Source organism: Ceratocystis lukuohia, assembly GCF_044167205.1.
Source record: "Ceratocystis lukuohia strain C4212 chromosome Unknown Supercontig3_pilon, whole genome shotgun sequence".
In the NCBI taxonomy this organism is placed as follows: domain Eukaryota; kingdom Fungi; phylum Ascomycota; class Sordariomycetes; order Microascales; family Ceratocystidaceae; genus Ceratocystis; species Ceratocystis lukuohia.
Genome location: NW_027263522.1, coordinates 3,761,815 through 3,782,204, shown reverse-complemented (window position 1 = coordinate 3,782,204; position 20,390 = coordinate 3,761,815). Strand labels below are relative to the sequence as shown.

The window sequence follows — 20,390 nt, the reverse complement described above, 5'->3', positions numbered from 1 at the left end:
GAACCTCCCTCTGTTACCTGAATGTTGCTCCCCAAGCAACGTCCTCGTCTCCTACCCTGAATATACTGAACTTCCTGTCCCTGTCTTCTGTCCTGGTATCTGTTACCATCCTGAACATCCTGTCCTGCCTGTCCTCGTCCCTGTCTACCTGTCCTGCCTGTCCCGTCTTTGAGCTATTGGGTTAGTCTCATAGAACCTTCCTGCCTGCCCGTGACAGTAGTCCTTCCAAAGGCCCTGCTCCTGCTAACTATCCTACTTGGCACTTCAACATCTGTCTTTTTCCCTCCTACATTGCAGGAGCTATTCTCTTTTACCACTGCCAGCGATCCTTTCAGACCATGAGCTCCCTGCTAATATCGACTTTTAAAGGATGTAGTCGAAGCTGGTTAAGGATCCCGGCCTCGAGAATATAGTTATATCAGCTACAGTGTTACATCCAAACCAAGCAACTAGTTCCTTTTGGGACCAATATATCTAATGGCTAAGCCCAATATGTTTCGATTTCTATAGATATAGTACATAGGAATGAAACTCTGCATTCATAACGCATTGTCGAAGACACTAGTGGATGCCTTGGTGGTATGTAGGAAAAGTAGTTGACTTTCCAAGTTCTTAGGCAGAACGGGGGGTGGATAGTCTTGTTTAGTATGACTAACTCAACTAATAACTCGTGAAAAAACGTGATGCCACAGTTACTACATCTCCCGCGCTCGTTCATATACGAGATCAAACTTATTAGGGGTCCAGGCTTCTGCTGAGATCCTACGGAAGACAGGCAATAGAAAGATTATCGCTTAATAAGCTACAATTCGATCGTATTTCAATACGCCGGGTCAATTTTGGCGAAATGTTTTGTAATGTTTATTTAAACTACTCACTATATGTCACGCCTTACAAGCAAAAAGGAGTGATGACTTGACTTAACAAGTACCTTAGTACCTTGGGGTTAAAGGGATGAAGGGATAGTGGCATCTGTTCTATACGACGGCATTACCTAAAGAAGCAGATTAAAAGCCGCTACAGGCACAGCTTCGGCATTGTCTGGTCAGCCAAGTTAACTAGTTTCTACGCAAAGCAGTCTATGTATGTCCGGTCTCAGCCATCATATGGAAAACTACAGGGGAACGGCCCCGAGACTTTGCCAGACGTGAATAAGAAAACCGAGGGAAGCGCTTTGAACTAGCTGACTGCCGCCTTATACTCAAGTACTATTTACAGCTTGTAGTCTCCTCCATAACCATGAAACTCGATAGAAGGGGCCTTCTCGAAATCTCCTTCATGTGCCTAAAGCTTACACCAACTTGTATATCCAAACCTGTCTCTTGAAAGGTCAAACGCAATATGCGATCTGCGTTTTGCTCTACACAACTGAGCTAGATGGCCAAGTGATTAAGGTAGACTGCATAGAACAGTATAGCACTAGACATAGAAACTCGACATATGCCAGCATTAAAAACCTAGCATTAGAGTCAAGTAGCCTTAGGCTGTCTTCACTGCATCAAAGCCTAAATATAGTGCAGTTAAACCTAGCCCTGTACATATGAATAAAGGCTTCTGCCTATTGGCACACATGATCACTTGCACACTGGGCTGGCAGAGACTAGGGACTAAACTCAAGTGTGATGCTTGGTCAAGCTTAGTGGTGTGTTTTCAAGGAGCCTTTTGTTTAGCAGATTGCCTGTGCCTATAGCCGAGATGAGGTTGAGTAAGGATTATTCACCAGACTATCGTGGTGGAGCAGTGATTTTAGGTAAGACTTAAAAGTTGGGAAGCAAATAGACTTTTGAACAATTGGAGTAGAGCAAACCTTGCCCTACCGGTCGGCAAGCTTCCATGGGCAGAGCACCAATAGTCCGGAAACCCATGTTGAACCGGAGCCTTTGAAACACCTAAGACGGGAAGGGAAGTACAAAAGCCCTGGAAATGGCGATGAAGAAAAGCTAGTTGGAGAAATAAAAAGCAAGACTCTGAGATTTCATCTATTACACTGTATTTCTAAGCGATGAAAGAATACTTTTAAACGAGAACGATATTTCATATCAAGCCGACTTAATGCAGGAATCATAGTTCTTGTAATGTAATTCACTAGTGAGCGGAAGACTTCCCAATACTCCTCGCATTTATTATTACAGTGCGATATAATAACAAAAGCAATCTATTTAAAATAACTACGAGTAGATTTGCTAGACAATTGTACATCTTCTATAGAGGTTCTTCCATTATGGCCTGTCTTCCCACAATTTCTACAGTGCCGAATGGCTGCCGCAACCCGCTTCTACTGGCCATCATTCTGTCGCATTTTTTCAGCCACCTGCTGATCAACATTCTTTTGGGCTAGAATCTCTTGAGAATTGCCTACAGTAAGGGCTCCTCCAGGCCGTATGTGTGTCCTTTTGGCTCTCCAGCGTCTGCTGAGTGTCTCATCTGGCACTGTAGTGACTTGTTCTCCTTGCGTAAAAGCGCTACTTTATGCATTATTGTCTGTGCCCCCCCAGCAGACTGGTCGATAGCATCTTGAATTGGGGTCGCAGAGCTTCCTGGCTGCTAGGCAATTTGATCCTTCGCATAGGCAGACTGTGAGAGGGCTTGTGTCGGGTTGTGTGGTGTCAAAAAGACTCAAGTGTTGGTCACTTCAGAAGAGCTAGCTGGTGTTGGGGCCTGTAACTTGACATCCAGCTTCAACAAGACTGCCTGAGGGTCATGAGGCACCAGTCCTATGTGCGATTGAAACAAGTCTTGAGCTCTGGTTGTCGCTGGACGAAGTGTGAAGCCCAGTGCTGCCCAGCATCTCCCAAATCGCATTCTAGTAGGAGGAGGTTGGCTATTTCTTCAACACCACTAAACCAGGGGACAAATCCTCACAAATCTAGATCAAGAGTGAACCTGACTAGAGTGTGTTCTTCGAGTGGAGTCAGTCACATAGAGTTGGCGTGTACATCCTGTTGAGCGCGTGTTCCCTTCGTTCTGGCATTTAAGGTGCTAGGGCTGACTGTGTAGATCTTGCGAGCCTCTCGAATACTCAGTTTTACGTCATGTTTAACAGTGGCGACAGGAGGAACGAGACTGGCCTCTTTAAAGTTTGAAGATATTTTTGGTGGTTTGAGTAGAGTGGTTTGAGAGATCGAAGTCTGAAAGTCTTAGTGGAGTCTTCCGCTCACAGGTAAATTACGTTATTGGAAGCAGATCATAAATGTTGCTTACAAATTTAGCTTATGTATCCTTTGCCCTGGGCTGAACCGCCGACACCGATAGTTCTCTCTTTTCACGGACAAATGTTGGATCCGAATATAAGCTTTATCGCTCGCTAACGCCTTTCGTGCATTGCAGGAGCCCCATCAATGTATGGTTTAACCCACGAGCTACTTCACCATAAAAGGACGCAAAAGCCATGTTAGTTGCCAAGGATGATTATTTCAGTGGCCAACTTTACCCATGTGCACTAGCATTGTTGTGTGGAAGGGGGAGGGGTGGGGGAGTGGTAGGGGAGGTTTGTTGGAGCCAAGACAAGTTGCTCCGCATGTTGAGGAAAGCACAGGGTTAAGCCGACAGTGCTTATCTTGGCAGTCTTCGTATTACCATATAATGACCTATCAATCTCTAGTCCTATTAGTATGAACTTCCTTGTACTACCATTTTGTTGATCATTGCGAGGTGGCACGTTCCCACCATGTAAAGCCATCCAGTCTGAATCTGTTATGTCAAACTTTGTAACTTGATATTGGCATCCTTGGACCCGAGATTCGGGCAGCATACCACAACAAGGAGAACGGACGACAGGAGTAAACACCTACAAAATGAAGAGAACCGTGAGTATAAAGCTAGCGCAGCCTTGACGACTATCTCATGGTTGGAAAGCTCAGGCTCTTTCATCATTCATTCTTCATCCTACTTTCCTACTGCCATTTTACTACAACCTTGGCTCACTCTCCTGAACCTCATTGCACACACCTGCACGCCATTTACTACCATGTGGCTCTCGGGCTTTCCTCGCCTTGTCTTTATGGCTGCTATGCTATGTACGCTAGCTGCTGCAAAAAAAAGCAGAGTGGTCCGCTATGCTAGTACTCTTGAACTTGATTTCTCTTCGCCGGACGACGATGGCTGGAAACTAGTCAAAGGTCCTGGCGACTTCTTTGCAGAAGTCTACGTCTCTGAAGATGACAAGTACATTGCAGTTTCGCAAATGCTAAATCCAGGTCACGTATTTGACTCCTACGAAGCTGTGCTAAGCATCTGGGAGCGTGAGAGTGGCCTCAGTGCAGGAGAACTCCAGCGCATCAAGTACTACGACGTTAATCGCGGGTCTGATGTTAGCATTTTTAATGAGATCTTCACAGCATTCGGCTATCATCCTGAAGAAGAGCAGGGAATTCCTGAGATCTCTATTAAGAGGGACAGCGATGTCTACCAGGAACATTGGTGGTCATTAAGCAGAACGACATTTGGATCAGATGCTATCGACATTTGCATTGAGTTCAAGGAGACTAATGGCTTATACATTCAGTCTTTTGATATTGGCAGGACTGGCTACGATGCAAGATGGATGCGGGTCAACTTTGAAATGGCTGAACACGATGATGAGGACGATGATGAGGACGATAGCGAGGGCGATGTCGAGGACGATGACGATGACGATTATTGATCAGCGAATGACCCTGACATCTCACTTTGTCAAGTCGCAGTCCGTGTTGGAGACAGCAATGACGTTCCTCAAATATCACAGACACAAAGGGGGAGAGACAGGTATTGCAGTTTAGTACTGAATATGGAAGGCGGTGAAGGTGGGCAGAAACGCGGGGGGTAAGTGAAGTATTTCACCCTGCTCACCAGCACAACCTTCTAGATAGACTCCTTTCCCTCCCCATCAATCAATAAAGATCTTATACGAATCATAGCATTGCGCCTCACCCGTAACAACAGGGAAATTACACATTGGTACCAGGTGTATTTAGAAGGTTGAGGTCGGCTAGGAGTGTGGTTTTGCACATGGAAGCGTGTTTGCACCCACTCGGTTGTGGAAAATAGGCCTGCTAGCCATATATAGATAGAACTAGATGACAGACATAATGTTAACCAGTTTCTTTCATCTGACTTGCATTGTAAAAATCCCTGCCTTTAGTGTCAGCTTAGGCCCATTTCCATAGCCTACACTAGGTGTGAACCGTCAAGGTAGTACAAAATAAATCTACATTCCGATCCTGCGGCAAAACACACAAGACATGAATGAAGAGTCAAAGTTGAAAATCAATATGTGGCTGGGAAGATGTGGCCGTACCGGCAATGAGCAGGCAAAGGGGGAAATACCAAGGACAGTAATAGTAGACTCAATAGAGTAGAGTGTGGCAGAGCGTAAGATCATTGGTAACAATACACGTGTAGGTCCTAGTGTCTGGCCTCCACTTCTTACCCATTGCTCTAGGGCTGCACTCGGAATACCATCCGGTGAATACGTGATGTAGACATGTGGCGCACAAGATTGTGAAGACGTTCAGTACTTAGTTTTTCATGAACAATAATATGATGTGAGTCTCATTACCAGATATGATGTGTCAGGGCGCAAAAGAAGAGAAAGGTGTAGCAGCGACCTAACAATACTTCGATATAGTCCGTGTTCCCTTTGCAAGAGTGGCTCAAATTACTGACCAATAAGATGGTCATCAATGATCAGTAATGATGCTCCTCTACACTGAGAAAAGTTCATCTTCTTGACTAGTTTCTCGATCTTTGGCTTCTGGCTGATTCATAAGGGTGTGGGAAATGTTGAACCTTGGTCCTGTGAAATGAGGACACTGGACCAAGATCCTGAAGCTGAAGGGTGTAAGACAAGCTGGACGTCACGTCAAGTGTATCACTGGCCTCTTAGTATAATAGAAACATATCGTCAATGTAGACTGCGATCCAAGTCTGGCCATTGAAGAATATCGTAGCATCATTATTCAATGGAGTAAAGCCAATCTCTATGAGGCATTTGCTCAGCGTCTCCTGCCAGCGCTTTGGGGCAGACCTTGGATTATATACAGCTTTCTTTAGCTTGCGGACATGATCTAGCTACTTGTAAAGAATCCCTGAGATTTGGCTGGCTGTTAGTGCACAAGCTTCACTGCCATGGTGGGTGTGGGTTTTGGGTCCAGGGTCACATGACAGTCTGACCCTGACCTACTCTGAGATAGACTTGCGAAGCGTCAGCTTCGGAAGTCTGTCACAGAGTTTCCTTCTTCATCAAGCGTAAGGATCAGAAGAATCGACATACACTTTTAGGATCCCTATACGTACGAGTTTCACATATATATATGCATCAACGTGAGTGATTATAGCGTTTGTTTACTGTGGTCAATAGCTGCAGGGTTACAACTGCCGTATCATAGACGCCGGCGTAACACCCACATGGGGCATGTACCTGCAAGTTAAAGCCAATCAGAGTGCGTAAAATATGATAGCCACCCATGTAGCAAAATGTGATGCACACGTGGTAATTGCCTTTTAGCCTCCAAAGAGTTGTAGGATCTCGGGCCAAAAGATCTCTCTATAGCATAAATTCGCACGGGCATGCGAGAAACGGATTTAAGCTTGAACAACATAGTTAATGGAAATAAAACGTACAAATTAGTTATAATTTGCTCTTCCCCCCACGCGGCTGCTTAAGCGCAATAAGCGTCTATCAGGTCTGAGCTCTGGACAGTCAAGAAAAATGTGAAGGCCATTTAACACACCAGTTGAGCAACATCCGATAGAGTAGCTTACTAGCTGGAATCTAACAGTAGATATTAGCAGGACGTACTGAACATCCTGTGAAGAAGAGGAAGAAGGAATAATTGATTATTGAAGTTGTTCTGTGTCTATCTAAGTCTAGTCCGAGGGGCGGACTACCATGTTCTGGATCAAGCACCTGGGCCTTGGAAGAAGGCCCTGATGTCTGATGCTAACTGTAATGTTCGAGGAACTGGATCAGGGTTAGCAACCCTAGTGACACTGACTTAAGTTACTGACAATAGCGAGCTCTGTACATAAGAATACAGTCTAGTGCCTAATTGCACATATAATCACTTGTACACCAGGCTGGCGGAGACAGGGAACTAAACTCAAGTGTGATGCCTGGTCAAGCTTATTGGTCTTTTTTCAAGGAGACTCTTGTCTAAGAGGTTGCCCGTGCCTATAGCTGAAATGAAGTTTAGCAAGGATCAATCACGAGACTATAGTGTTAGAGCAGTGAGTTTGGAAAGTTGGGAAGCAAATAGGCCTTAGAACATTTGGAGTAGGGAGAAGCTTGCCATGCCCGTCGCCAAGCCCCTATGGGCAGAGCACCAATGGTCTGGAAACCCATGTTGAGCCGGAGCACTTGAAAAACCTGAGACGGGAAGTATAAAAGCCTCAAAAATGGCGATGAAGAAAAGCTAGTTGGCAAAATAAAAAGCAAAACTCTGAGATTCCATATATCACATTCTGTTTGTAAGCGATCAAAAAATACTTTTGAACGGGAATGTTTTGCATATAAAGTCGACTTAATTTAGGAATCATAGTTCTTGTAACGTAATTCACCAGTGAGCAGAACACTTCCCAATACTCTTCGCACTCATTAATTCATTGCAATATAATAACAAAAGAAGTCTATTTAAAATAACTACGGGTAGAGTTGCCAGATGATTTTACATCTTCTAAAGAGGTTCTTCCATTATGGCCTGTCTTCCCACAGTTTCCACAGTGCCGAATGGCTGCCGCAACCTGCTTCTACTGGCCATCATTCTGTCGCATTTCTTCAGCCACCTGCTGATGAACATCCTTTTGGGCGAGAATCTCTTGAGAATTGCCTACAGTAAGGGCTCCTCCATGGCGTGTGTGTGTCCTTTTGGGTCTCCAGCGTTTGCTGAGTGTCTCATCTGCCACTGCAGTGACTTGTTCTCCTTACGTAAAAGCGCTACTTTATGCATTATTGCCTGTGCCCCCTTTGCAGACTGGTCGATAGCATCAGGTCGGCGAGCTACCTGGATGATAGTGAATTCGATCCTTGGCATAGGCAGTCTGTGAGAGGGCTTGTGTCGGGTTGTGTGGTGTCAAAGAGACCCAAGTGTTGGTCCCTTCACAAGAGCTAGACGGTGTTGGAGCCTGTAACTTGACATCCAGCTTCAACAAGACTGCCTGAGGGTCATGAGGCACCAGTCCTATGTGCGAGTGAAACAGATCTCGAGCCCTGGTTGTCGCTGGACAATGTGTGAAGCCCAGTGCTGCCCAGCTTGTCCCACATCGCATTCTGGAAGGAGCAGGTTGGCTATTTCCCCAACGCCACTAGGCCAGGGGGGGAAATCGTCACGAATGTAGGTCGAGCATGGACTTGACTAGAGTTGCTTCTTCGAGTGGAGCCAATCGCGTAGAGTTGGTGCGTACATGCTGTCGAGCGCGCAATCCCTTCGTTCTGGCGTTAAGGTGTGTAGATCTTGGGAGCATCTCAAATACTGAGTTTTAGGTTTTGTTTGATGGTGGCGGCAGCAAGAACGAGACTGGCTTCTCTAGAGTTTGAAGATATTTTTTTGGTGGTTTGAGTAGGGTGGGTTGAAAGATCGAAGTGTGAAAGTCTTAGTGGAGTGTTCTGCTCATAGGTAAATTACGTTATTGGAAGCAGATCATGAATATTTCTTACAAATTTAGCTTGTGTATCCTTTGCCCTGTGCTAAACCGAAGACACTGATAGTTCTCGGTTTTTGCGGACGGATGTTAAATCCGAATATAGGCGCTGCCGCTCGCTAACACCTTTCATGCATTTCAGGAGCCCCATCAATGTATCGTTTAACCTACCAGCTACTTTACCATGAAAAGACGCAAAGCCACGTTAGTGGTCAAGGATGATTAGTTCAGTGGACAACTTTACCCATGTGCACTACTACCATTGTCGAGTGGAAGGGGGAGGGGTGGAGATAGTATGTCGGAGCCAAGACAAGTTGTTCTGTATGTTGAGGAAAGCACAGGGTTAAGCCGGCAGAGCTTATCATGGCAGTGTTTCTATTAGCATATGGTGGCCAATCAACCTCTAGTCCTACTAAAATGAACTTCCTCGTAACACCATTTTGTTGATCACTGCGAGGTGGTTCGTTCCCACCATGTAAGGCCATCCAGTCTGAATCTGTTATGTCAAACTTGATAACTCGATATTGGCATTTTTGGACCGGAGATTCGGGTGGAGCAAGTTGAGAAGCAGCATAGCAGAACTAGGAGAACGGATGAGAGGAGAAAACACCTACGAAATGAAGGGAATCTCAAGTATAAAGCCAGCGCAGCCCTGACGACTATCTGATGGTTGGAAAGCTCAGTCTCTTCCATCACTCATTCTTCATCCTATTTTCCTACCGCCATTTCACTACAATCTCGGCTCACTCTCCTATACCTCATTGTACATATTTGCACACGATCTACTACCATGTGGTTCTCGGGCTTTCCTCGCCTAGTCTTTATGGCTGCTATTCTCTGTATGTTAGGGTCTGCAACCCATAGAGGCTTTGCCTAGGGCCTTTCCCTTAGACGCAATCCCCCGGAAACGGCCTATTCATTGGGGCATGCCTTAAACGCAACCACCGGAAACAGCCTATCCATTGGGACATGTCTCAGACGCGCCGGAGACGGCCTATCCATTAAGGCCTCTCTCAGACAGTCCCCCCGGAATGGTCCCGGAGGTCTAGACCTTCAGCAAGAAGCAGCACCTCTTCCCACCAGTATAAAGTAGTGTAGAACCCTCCACCATCTGTAGTATTAGTTAGCTCTTTCTTCTTTAACGATTGTTTCTGTTCTTATGCCAATACATCCTTTTGTTTGATTCGCTCCTTTACACTGTACGCTAGCTGCTGCAAAAAAAGACAGAGTGGTTCGCTATGCTAGTACTCTTAAACTTGTGTTCTCTTCACCAGGGGACGATGGCTGGAAACTAGTCAAAGGTCCCGGCGACTTCTTTGCAGAAGTCTACGTCTCTCAAGTTGACAAGTACATTGCGGTTTCGCAAATGCTAAACCCAGGTCAGGTATTTGACTCCTACGAAGCTGTGCTAAGCATCTGGGAGCATGAGAGTGGCCTCGGTGCAGAACGACTCCGGCGCATCAAGTACTACGACGTTAATCACGAGTCTGATATTAGCATTTTCAATGATGTCTTCACAGAATTCGGCTATGATCCCAAAGAAGAGGAGGGAATTCCCGAGGTCTCTATTGAAAGGGAAAACGATCTCTACGACTATCAATGGCAGTCTTTGCGCAGAACCTCGTTTGGGTCAGATGCTATTGACATTTGCACTGAGTTCCAGGAGACTGATGGTTTATATATTGAGTCTTTCGATATTGGTAGGGACGGCTACAATGGAAGATGGATCAGGGTCAACTTTGAAATGAATCATTAAGATTGATTCATTATCAAATGACCCTAAAATCTGGCTTTGTCTAGTCTCAATCCGTTTTAGAGACAACAATCATATTCCTCAAATATCACAGACATAGAGGGGCTGAGAAAGGGGAATCATATCTTGGTGGACTGTGAGTATATAAAAGCAGATGATAAGCTAGAAGGGTGGTTTTGTACACTGTAACATGTTTCCATCCTGTCAGTTGTGGAAAATAGGCCTACTAGTCCATAAGGCGATAGAACAACATGATAGACCAGTATCTTGTATCTCACTTGCATTGTGAACATCCCTATTTGTAGTGTTAACTTGGCTCCATTTCTCTAGGCTGTAGGATAGATCCTAATGTTTGAATCAGATGATTTATTAAAAGTTTTACGTCTACACTACGTCCTTAGACTTCATTCCTCTTATATGGTGCTCATGAGGATTCATGAGTCTTCAGCCACAAGAGGTATGGATAAGTGGGGCATGTATGCGACGCCACTTAACCTGGATAGTGCGCCACGCAACATTCGGTGTCACAGTAAACAAGCGCTATAATTGTTGCGTGGCGCGGTATATATGTTAAGTGGCGTCCCATACGTGCCCCACTTATCCGAACCTATTGTGGCTGATCACGTGACATGATTGACACCACAATACAAAAGGAATCGTGCCAGGACGTAGCATAGACTTGAACCCTTTAATAAACCAACTGATTCAACATTTAAGATCTATTCTACAATAATCACTCACGTTGATGCATATAGATACGTGAGTCTCGTATGAATAGCTATCCTAAAAATGTATGTCGATTCTTATAATTCTCAAAGCTTCATGAAGAAGGAAGCAAACTCTGTGTTGAGAAAACGTCCACGAGTGCTCCGGAGAAAGTTCGGGTAAAAAGATAAGACTGGGTTCTTATCTGTGGGAAGGAGACGAAGATAAATGGAGAGAGGGGTAAACGATTTTTTACCTAACTTAATATATACACTTTAAGGACCAATTTTAACAGGTTATGAGCCTCTATGGAATTACCTTCGGAGAACAGAGTTTTGTTCTTGGGAAAGCATAGACAGTTGCTTATTGTGTTCTGAAAGAACAAGTCTTTTTAATTTTTCCTCTATTTTCATTTTATCTTCATACGATCGATTAATCATGTCGGAAAAGCTCGAAGCGAACAACTGGTCGGAGTGGGAAATGAATTTCCTACACCAGTTGAAGAACGATGGGTTGTACTACCTACTCGACGAGAGTCCGATGGAGGGTGTGGAAAGAGATGGAGGAGGCCTAGGAAAGCGAAAGACTGATGAAGAACAAGCGATGCGTTCGCTAAAACTTTCATTGGGCGAGGGGTTCGTCAGGATGGTCAGCAAGAGTACGGTTAAAGAAGCATATGAGTTGCTGAAGAAGGTTTGCGAACCGGATACCGTCGACCAGGAATTCGAGAGATTGGGGAAGCTATTTCGGACCCAACTTCGAAAGGAAATGAACATGCTCCAGAATTGGTACTACCACAAAATGACAATTTTGGAGTTTTACACGGAGGAGCAATTGAGCGAAAAGATGGTGCTCAAGATGTTCTTGATCGGACTCCCGAAGGAGTACCGAGAGGTGGCAAAGGAATGCTACCGAGAAAAGTTAAAAGCAGAGGATGCTGTTAAGCGCTTAGAGCAAAAGTCGGCCATGAGAAAATGCGAAGAATCGACCAAGAAGTCGAAGCCGAAATGTTTTAACTGCAACAAGGAAGGACACAAGGCAATGGATTGTTGGGCCAAGAAGAAAAACGACCCTCAACAAAAAGCGAAGCTGGCTGTCAAGGAGAACCAATGCGGTAAGTGTTCCAAACGCCATAACTGGGTGATTGATTCCGGGTGCTCGTGTCATATGACGAAAGAGCTAACAGTGTTGAAAAACGCAAAGGGAACACAGGAGACAGTTAAGTTGGCGGATGGGAGCTGCATTGGGGCATCCAAGATGGGTTCAGTAGATATTCGAGTTGGGAGGGAGAAGCTCAATTTATCCAAAGTCTTATATGTGCCAGAATTGTCCGAAAATTTGATATCAGTAATGGCCCTGCTCAAGGAAGGGAAATCAGTCTTGTTCAAGGACATGAAAGTTATTATTGACGATGGGAAAGAAAAAATCACTATTCCATTGAGAAAGGAAGACACAGTTACGAGTACATGTTTGCTTGCATACGACGATTTGCATCGAAGATTCGGTCATGTTGGTGACAAGAGGCTGAGGGCGATCAACCCAGACAAAACACCCCCGAGACCAGAGGATTTCGCGTGTGAGGACTGCTCAAAAGGAAAAATGACAAGGAGTCATGGGAGTCCGACAATGTCGATGGCTGCAGAAGAACCTCTCGACAGCATATCGGTGGACGTGTCTGGTCCACACGAGACTGGGAGAAGAGGTCATCGGTGGTACGCGATAGTCGTTGATAGCTTTTCCAGATTCAAATGGCTACTGCCGTTGAAGAAGAAGAGTGAAGTTCAAGGAGCTCTGGACGAGTGGCGAAAAGGGATTGAACTCAAGATGGGTAAAACCATTAAGAGGACAAGAAGCGATAATGCACCAGAACTTAAGCAAATCTTCGAGAAATGGAGAAAGGCTAATGGGACGGAACCAACCTATACGCTTACGGATTCTTCAAGCCAGAATGGGATAGCAGAGAGAGCTATTAGGACGGTAAACGATGGCGTCAGGACGATGTTATCGGAAACAGGTTTGGGAAGTAGATTCTGGGTGGAAGCTGCAATGACAACGGTGTATATTGCAAACAGGACATTGAGCACGCAAGGTGTCCCATATACGCTCTTTTTCGGAATTGAGCCTAGAACCGACCATATGAGGAGATGGGGATGCCGAGTTATTAGGCATTTGGCGACGACCAAGCATGGTCCTAGGGGGAGTGAATCCCTACTACTAGGATATGATGAAAACGTCGACGGTCGATACATTCTGTGGGATATTGATGCTGAGAAGGTCCGGGTCACCGAATCAGTGCATTTTTATGAGAAAATGAGACCCAAGAAGCAGCAAGAAAAGGAAGAGCTTGGAGGACAGGACAGTGGCAATATGTCCGAAGAACCTGGATTATCAAATCCAAGAGGTTTGCGAGAGGAAGAACTCACGGGCCAGATGACTGACGAGACCGAGGTGTGTCAAGGCCAAGTCGAGGACCGTGGTGGAGAGGAGCAATCCTTAAAACCATTTTCGGAGACAAAAGCTATAACGGGCATGGACACAACACAACTTGACGCGGTCAACGCAAGGTTGAAGTTCATAATCGAGTCAATGAATCTGAAAGCACCAAAGAGAAGACTGAGCCGAGATGGTGACGTGAAGGAGGATCAACCGCCAAGGCAGAGGATCAGAATACACGAAGAGGATGAAACGCAACAGAGGGCCATGATAGCGCTGTCTGAGCCTTCCATGACACTGGACGACGCGATTAGACATCCAACTGAGAGTGAGGGATGGAAAGGAGCGATCCAGAAGGAGTTGAAGGCGCTGATGGACTTCAGAACCTGGCATTTCGTCCCTAAACCAGAGGGGTGTGTCCCGATCGATACGCGATTTGTGTTTACAAAGAAGTATGACATCGATGGAAAACTTGAGAAATACAAAGCCAGACTGGTGGTGAGAGGCTTTCGACAAGAATACGGAGTGAATTTCTTTGAGAGCTTTGCACCGACTCCCAGCAGTGCGACATTGAGATTGTTTTTGGCGACCGTATGCCAGTACAACATGGAATGCCATCAAGTGGATGCGTGCAATGCGTTTGCGCAATCCAAGATAAAAGAGGAAGTCTTCATTGAGCTTCCAGCGAATGTTGAATGCCCCAATGGAATGGTGGCAAAACTGGATCGCTGTCTATATGGGTTGAAACAGGCAGCATACCAGTGGAATGAGGACTGCACAGGGTACCTTAAATCTTTGGGATTTGAGAACATAGTCACAGAGCCGTGTTTGTTGTATCATGCAGGACGAAAAATGCTGGTTTTGCTTTATGTGGACGACATAACCATAGCAGCGATGGACGACAAATCGATAAAATGGTTCAAGCAGTTATTTTCGAAGAGATTCGTCATCAAGGATTTGGGCGAAACAACTCAGATCATCGGGATACAAGTATCACGAGACAGGCCACAGAGAAGACTCTGGATAAATCAGAGGCAATACATCCGGAGGATGGTGGAGGAAGCAAGGTTCGATGAACACCGGAGGTCACCCATTCGTACGCCAGTGGGAGATTGGGGGGACATTGAGCCAGCACATGAGGACGAGAAGATCTTGGACTCGAAGAGTTATCAGTCAATCCTGGGAAAGATAATGTACCCAGCCATGATGACGAGACCGGACATAGCATTTGCAGTGTCAAGCCTGGCACAGGCATCTGCGAGACCAACACCCAGACACCTTGGTGGAGTAAAGAGGGTGTTACGCTATTTGCGTGATACTGCCGAATTCTCTATTTGCTTCGAAGCACGCCGAGGGGGGATGGATATCGTTGGATACAGCGATGCCGACTATGCGAACGCAAATGATCGGAAGTCTGTCAGCGGATTAATTTTCGTTGGGCTCGGGGGAGCGATAAGCTGGAGTTCGAAGAAACAGGCAGCGATCGCAACATCAACTACGGAGGCCGAATATATCGGACTAACTCCATGCGCCAAGGAAGGAATCCATCTTCGACGGATACTTAATAAGATTCTGGAAACTTTCGAAACCGGAACTAGGAATAGTCAGACTTTGTGTTTGAAAGACGAGACCCTAGTTCTAGGAGATAACCAAGCGGCAATTAAAATTGCAAAATCCCTGGGTGTGAAGAAGGCAACTAAGCACATCGACATACAGCACCATGCCATCAAGCAATGGATTAAGGAAGGTCGGATTAAGATCGGATATATTCCAACAGCGAAAATGGCGGCAGACGGGTTGACAAAACCGCTTGGTCCTCAGAAAATGCCAGAATTTAGAGTGATGATCGGAGTACGAGATCCACAAGTACAATGGCCAGATGTACCCACTTCTCCGGAGCTCCGGGAAAGTGGGGGGGATGTTGAGAAAACGTCCACGAGTGCTCCGGAGAAAGTTCGGGTAAAAAGATAAGACTGGGTTCTTATCTGTGGGAAGGAGACGAAGATAAATGGAGAGAGGGGTAAACGATTTTTTACCTAACTTAATATATACACTTTAAGGACCAATTTTAACACTCTGTGACAGACTTCCGAAGCTGGCGCTTCGTAGCGGGGTCAGGGTCAGATTGTCATGTGACCCTGAACCCTAAAACCCACACCAGTCTATGGGCCTTCACTTGACACTACCGCGATCGTTCTGGATAAGCTTCCGGTAATGACAGGGGATGGCGCGCCGAGAAGGTGAGTTCTCGGGAGAGGGGGTGTAGAGGTACACATTTGTTTTCTTTGCTACTTTTCCTTGGTATTCTTTCTACGTTCTGTTCACTGCTTTGTTCTTTGTTCTTTGTTTGACGTTTGGTGTTTGGTTGTTTCCGTTCTCTTCTTCTTTTCCTCCTTTTTCTTTTTTTGCCTATTGTACTGTAACCACGGTAGAGCGGAAACGAGCAACAAGGTAACTTGGGCGCAATTGCGCTTCGCTCGGCAAAACTCTATAGTGAACCTTGCAGAGGGTTAATTCTGTCCGGTAATCAGTCTGGCGTCGTTTGATCCCTGTGATTCCCGTAGACGTTAAATATATTCAAGTTCAACTAAGCTTCCGGTAAACTGATAAGAGCCTAGTTTACCAGAGGAAAGACAAGGTCAACATAACGACAGGAAGAAGGGATCACTGTGCTAGCAACCTAAGTCAAAGTTACCAGGATTGCTGACCCTGATCCAGGTCGCCCAAAAGTTAGGGTTAGTATCATGCATAAATAGCCCATGTCCTTGATCCAGACATAGTAGTGATAGACATATAAGGCGGTCCAGATCCGCTCTTCAGAACAACTTGATTAATCACTTGTTTCCTTCTTCTAGGACATTCAGTAGGTCCTCCTAATATCTACTGTTAATAACGCACAACATGGGCATGCGTCGCATCCAAGTATGCGTTGCACTTTTTTTATACCTTCGAGATAGAAATACAAACACAACAAATTATTCAATCAGCCTAAATTATTCGCTATACTCTTCCCCAGATTTCTGAATTACTACCTGAGATGTTCTTGCAATATGGCCAGGCCTTCCACAGACCACAGACACTTGGCTCTCTGGTAGTCATATTTGCGAAAAGAAAACGTGTCTTGAGGCCTGGTTGTCGCCTTACAAAGTTTGAAGCCCAATGCTTGCCAACTGATGACGCATTGCGGTCGGCAAGCAATTGATCAGCTATTGCTTTTACACCATTCATCCGGGGCGGAAATCCTTGGGAATCTAGGTCCAGAATGAATGAATAATGATCTGTTCCTCAAGATTAGGTAGTCAGCGCGGTTGGGGAATCCAATCCCGTCGCAATTGAACGTTGTTTGATGTTTAGTGCGCATGCTTCTTTGGTGCACATGCTTATCGTGTACGTTACCTCCTTTTAGGGCTAGTAAATCTAAGGGCTAAAACAAATATATTTCAATCTCTACAGATTGAGTAGGCAAGAATGAAACGCTGTACTTGTAGCACAACGTTAGAGACTTCAGGGAATGGTGTATAGGCCGATGTCCTGTAGCATGTGAGAACGGTGTTTGACTTTCGAAGTTCTTAGGTGGAATTGAGGGTAGTTGTGCTTGTTTAATATACCTAACGACTGATAGCCTGTGAAAAGGCATGATGGCATAATTACTACATCTTCCGTGCTCATTCATATACGAGATCAAACTCATTAGAGATCCAGGCTTTTTGCTTGGAGCCCTGTTGAAGATAGATAATAGTCAAGTTATCTGTCAATGGACTGCAATTCTTTCGTATCTTGATACGCCAACTTTGTCATGACAAGATTTTACGTAATATTTGTTTAAACTACCTACTCTATGTCACGCCTTGCAAGCAAAAGGGAGTGACGACTTGGCTCAGAAAGCACCAGTACCTCGGGGTGGAAGGTATGGAGGGATAGGGGCACCCATTGTTTGTTAAAGCATTACCTAAAGAAGCAGATTAAAAAGCTATTGCAGATCCAGCTTTGAAATTAATAACTCGGTTTAGTCAGCCAAAGTAACTGATCTCTACGACATAGGAGGTCTTGTACACTATATCTCAGCCATTATATGAAAACCCACAGGAGCAAGCCTCTCTGACTTTGCCAGAAGCGGACGAGAAACATGAGGGAAGTGCTTTGCAAAACTAGCCTACTGCCAGCTTGAACTAGAACGCTATCTGCGACTTGCAGTCTTCCTGATGGCCACGGGGCTCCATGAAGAGGATATCCTCACAATCTCCTTTATTTGGCTGAAGCTCACATCAGCTTTCATCAAAGAGTGTCCCTTAAAAGGTCTAACGCGATATACGATCAGCACTTTGCTCTAAATAACTCAGCTAGGTGACAAAGTGATCAGAGCATGCAGTACAGCACAGCATACTGCAGCATATCAATGGACTGGAAACTTAAAGAATACCAGCATTAGAAACCCAGTATTAGAGTAAAGTAATCTTGGGTTGTCTTCACTGCGGCGGGACCTAAATATAGGAAATATAGTGCAGTTTGATCTAGCTTTGTGCATATGATTAAAAGCTTCTGCCTACCGGCACATGCAATAACTTGCCCGCGAGACTAGGGCAGACTAGGGACCAGACCGAAGTGTGATGCTTTGTCAAGCTTATTAGTGTGTTTTCAAAGACCCTTTGTCTAGCAGGCTGCCTGTGCCTATAGCTTTTGAAATGAAGTTAAGTGAAAATTAGCGATCAGACCATCGTGGTAGAATAGTGATCTCAGGTAAGACTTGACAGTTGGTAAGCAAATGGGCCTTTACAATCTGGGCCAGGGAGAAACTTGCGGTTCTGGTCGCTAAGCTCGTATGGGCGGAGTCCCGACAGTCTGGAAACACATGTTATGCTTAACCGAAACCTGAGAAAAAATAAGACGGGAAGTACAAAAACTCCGATGATAGTGGCACAGAGAAGCTGGCAGGCGAAATACCAAGCCATCCTCTCAGATTGCAGATATTAAGCTGTATTTTTAAGCAAACAAGCACGTTCTATTCAATATGGACTGCATTTCATGTCAAACTGACTTATTTCAGGAATTGTAGCTTATCTATAGCAAGTAGATCAACAACATTTCTGACGAATCTATATCATACAGCCTTTGCCCTGTTCCAGAATGACGACAGATGGAGCCCGTCCTTTGCGGACGAGTGCGAAATCAGGATATAGGTGCTGTCGCTCGCTAATGCCTTCCATGCGTTTTAGGAGCGCCATTAATTTATTATTCAACCCACGAGCTGCTTCACCGTAGAAGAACGCCAAAGCCATATCAGTTGTCCGGGATGACGGTTCAGGTGGGCAATTTTACCCATGCGCACTGGTGTTGTTGTGACTTGTGTGGTCGAGAGAGGGATGGGGGAGGTTTGTCAGAGCCAATACAAGTTGTTCCACATGTTGATAGGGCGGGGTTGGGCTGACATAGCTTACCTTGATATCAGTCTTTGTATTGGTAGTGATCCATTAATCTCTGGCCCTATTAGTATGAACTTCCTCATGCCACCATTTCGTTGATCGGTGCGAGATGGCTCGTTCCCACCATGTAAAGCCAGTTAGTTTGAATCTGTTATGTCAAACTTAGCAACTTGATAGTGGCATTTTTAGACCCGAGATTCAGGCGCAGTGAGTCGAAAAGTAGCATACTAGAAGAAGCAAAACAGACTAGAGGAGTAAGCACCTACAAAATGAAGCGGACCTTGAGTATAAAAGCTAACGCAGCCCTGACGACTATCCGCCGGTTGGAAAGCTCAGCATCTTTTATCAATCATCTTGCTTTCCTCTTGTCATTTTACGACAATCTTTGCTCACTCTACTATACCTCATTTTACACATTTACACACGATTTGATACTATGTTGTTCTTAGGCCTTCCTCGCCTGGTGCTTATGGCCGTCATGCTCTGCACCCTAGCTGCTGCTGCAGGAGACAGAGTGATTCCCTATACTACGAGTCTTGGACTTGAGTTTTCTTCACGAGCGAATGATGGCTGGAGACTAGTCAAAGGTCCCGATGGCTTCTCTGCAGAAGTCTACGTCTCTAGCGATGACAAGTACATTGCAGTTTCGCACATGGTATATGATGATGGGAAATATGACTCCTATGAAGCGCTACTGAGCATCTGGGAGCGAGAGAGTGGCTTTGGTGCAAGCCGACTCCAACGCATCAAGTACTACAATGTTAATAAAAGATCTGATATCAGCATTTTTGATCAGATCTTCGCAAGATTCGACTATGATCCCGAGGAAGATGATGAGATCTCTATTAAAAGAGACGACGAACTCTACGCCGATCATTGGATGTCTTTGCGCTCAACCACATTTGGGTCAGATGCTATTGACATTTGCACCGAGTTTAAGGAAACCGAAGGAATGTACATTGCGAGTTTCGACATTGGCAAAACAGGCTATGATGGAAGGTGGATCAGGGTCAACTTTGAAATGAATGATTGAGGGTGATTGATTGTCGAATGACCCTGAAATCTAGCTTCGTCTAGTCTCAATCCATTCTGGGGACAATAATGATATTCCTTAAATATCACGGACATAGGAGGGCGGAGAAAGGGGAATCATATGCTGGTGGACTGGGAGTGTATAAAAGCAGATGATAAGCTAGAAGGGTGGTTTTGTACATGGTAACGTGTTTCCACCCTCCCAGTTGTGGAAAATAGGCCTACTGGTCCATATGTCGATAGAACAACATGACAGACATACGATTAACCGGTATCTTTCATCTGACTTGCATTGTGAATATCCCTGATTGTAGCGTTGGCTTAGCTACATTTCCATAGGCTGCACTAGGTATGAACTGGCAAGGTAGTACAAAATAAATCTACATTGCGAACCTGCGGCAAAACGCATGACATGAATTGAGAGTTGAACT

General features: G+C 45.2%; 4 protein-coding genes across 4 annotated transcripts; all 4 read left to right on the top strand.

Annotated features, from left to right (window-relative positions):
* Positions 1–3,967: 3,967 nt before the first annotated feature.
* Positions 3,968–4,642, top strand: HOO65_030950 (uncharacterized protein; the record flags this gene model as incomplete). Its single annotated transcript, XM_071000538.1, has 1 exon — positions 3,968–4,642. The coding sequence occupies one exon, from the start codon at positions 3,968–3,970 to the stop codon at positions 4,640–4,642; it is 675 nt and encodes a 224-aa protein (XP_070860629.1).
* Positions 4,643–9,406: 4,764 nt separating this feature from the next.
* HOO65_030949 (uncharacterized protein) lies at positions 9,407–10,372 on the top strand (the record flags this gene model as incomplete). Its single annotated transcript, XM_071002317.1, has 2 exons — positions 9,407–9,455; positions 9,825–10,372. 2 exons carry the CDS (start codon positions 9,407–9,409, stop codon positions 10,370–10,372), a joined length of 597 nt encoding a protein of 198 aa, XP_070860628.1.
* A 1,140-nt stretch (positions 10,373–11,512) lies between these two features.
* Positions 11,513–15,616, top strand: HOO65_030948 (Retrovirus-related Pol polyprotein from transposon TNT 1-94; the record flags this gene model as incomplete). Its single annotated transcript, XM_071001788.1, has 3 exons — positions 11,513–12,188; positions 12,261–15,358; positions 15,593–15,616. The coding sequence occupies 3 exons, from the start codon at positions 11,513–11,515 to the stop codon at positions 15,614–15,616; spliced, it is 3,798 nt and encodes a 1,265-aa protein (XP_070860627.1).
* Positions 15,617–19,363: 3,747 nt separating this feature from the next.
* HOO65_030947 (uncharacterized protein) lies at positions 19,364–19,960 on the top strand (the record flags this gene model as incomplete). Its single annotated transcript, XM_071000537.1, has 1 exon — positions 19,364–19,960. One exon carries the CDS (start codon positions 19,364–19,366, stop codon positions 19,958–19,960), a length of 597 nt encoding a protein of 198 aa, XP_070860626.1.
* Between the last annotated feature and the right edge of the window lie 430 nt (positions 19,961–20,390).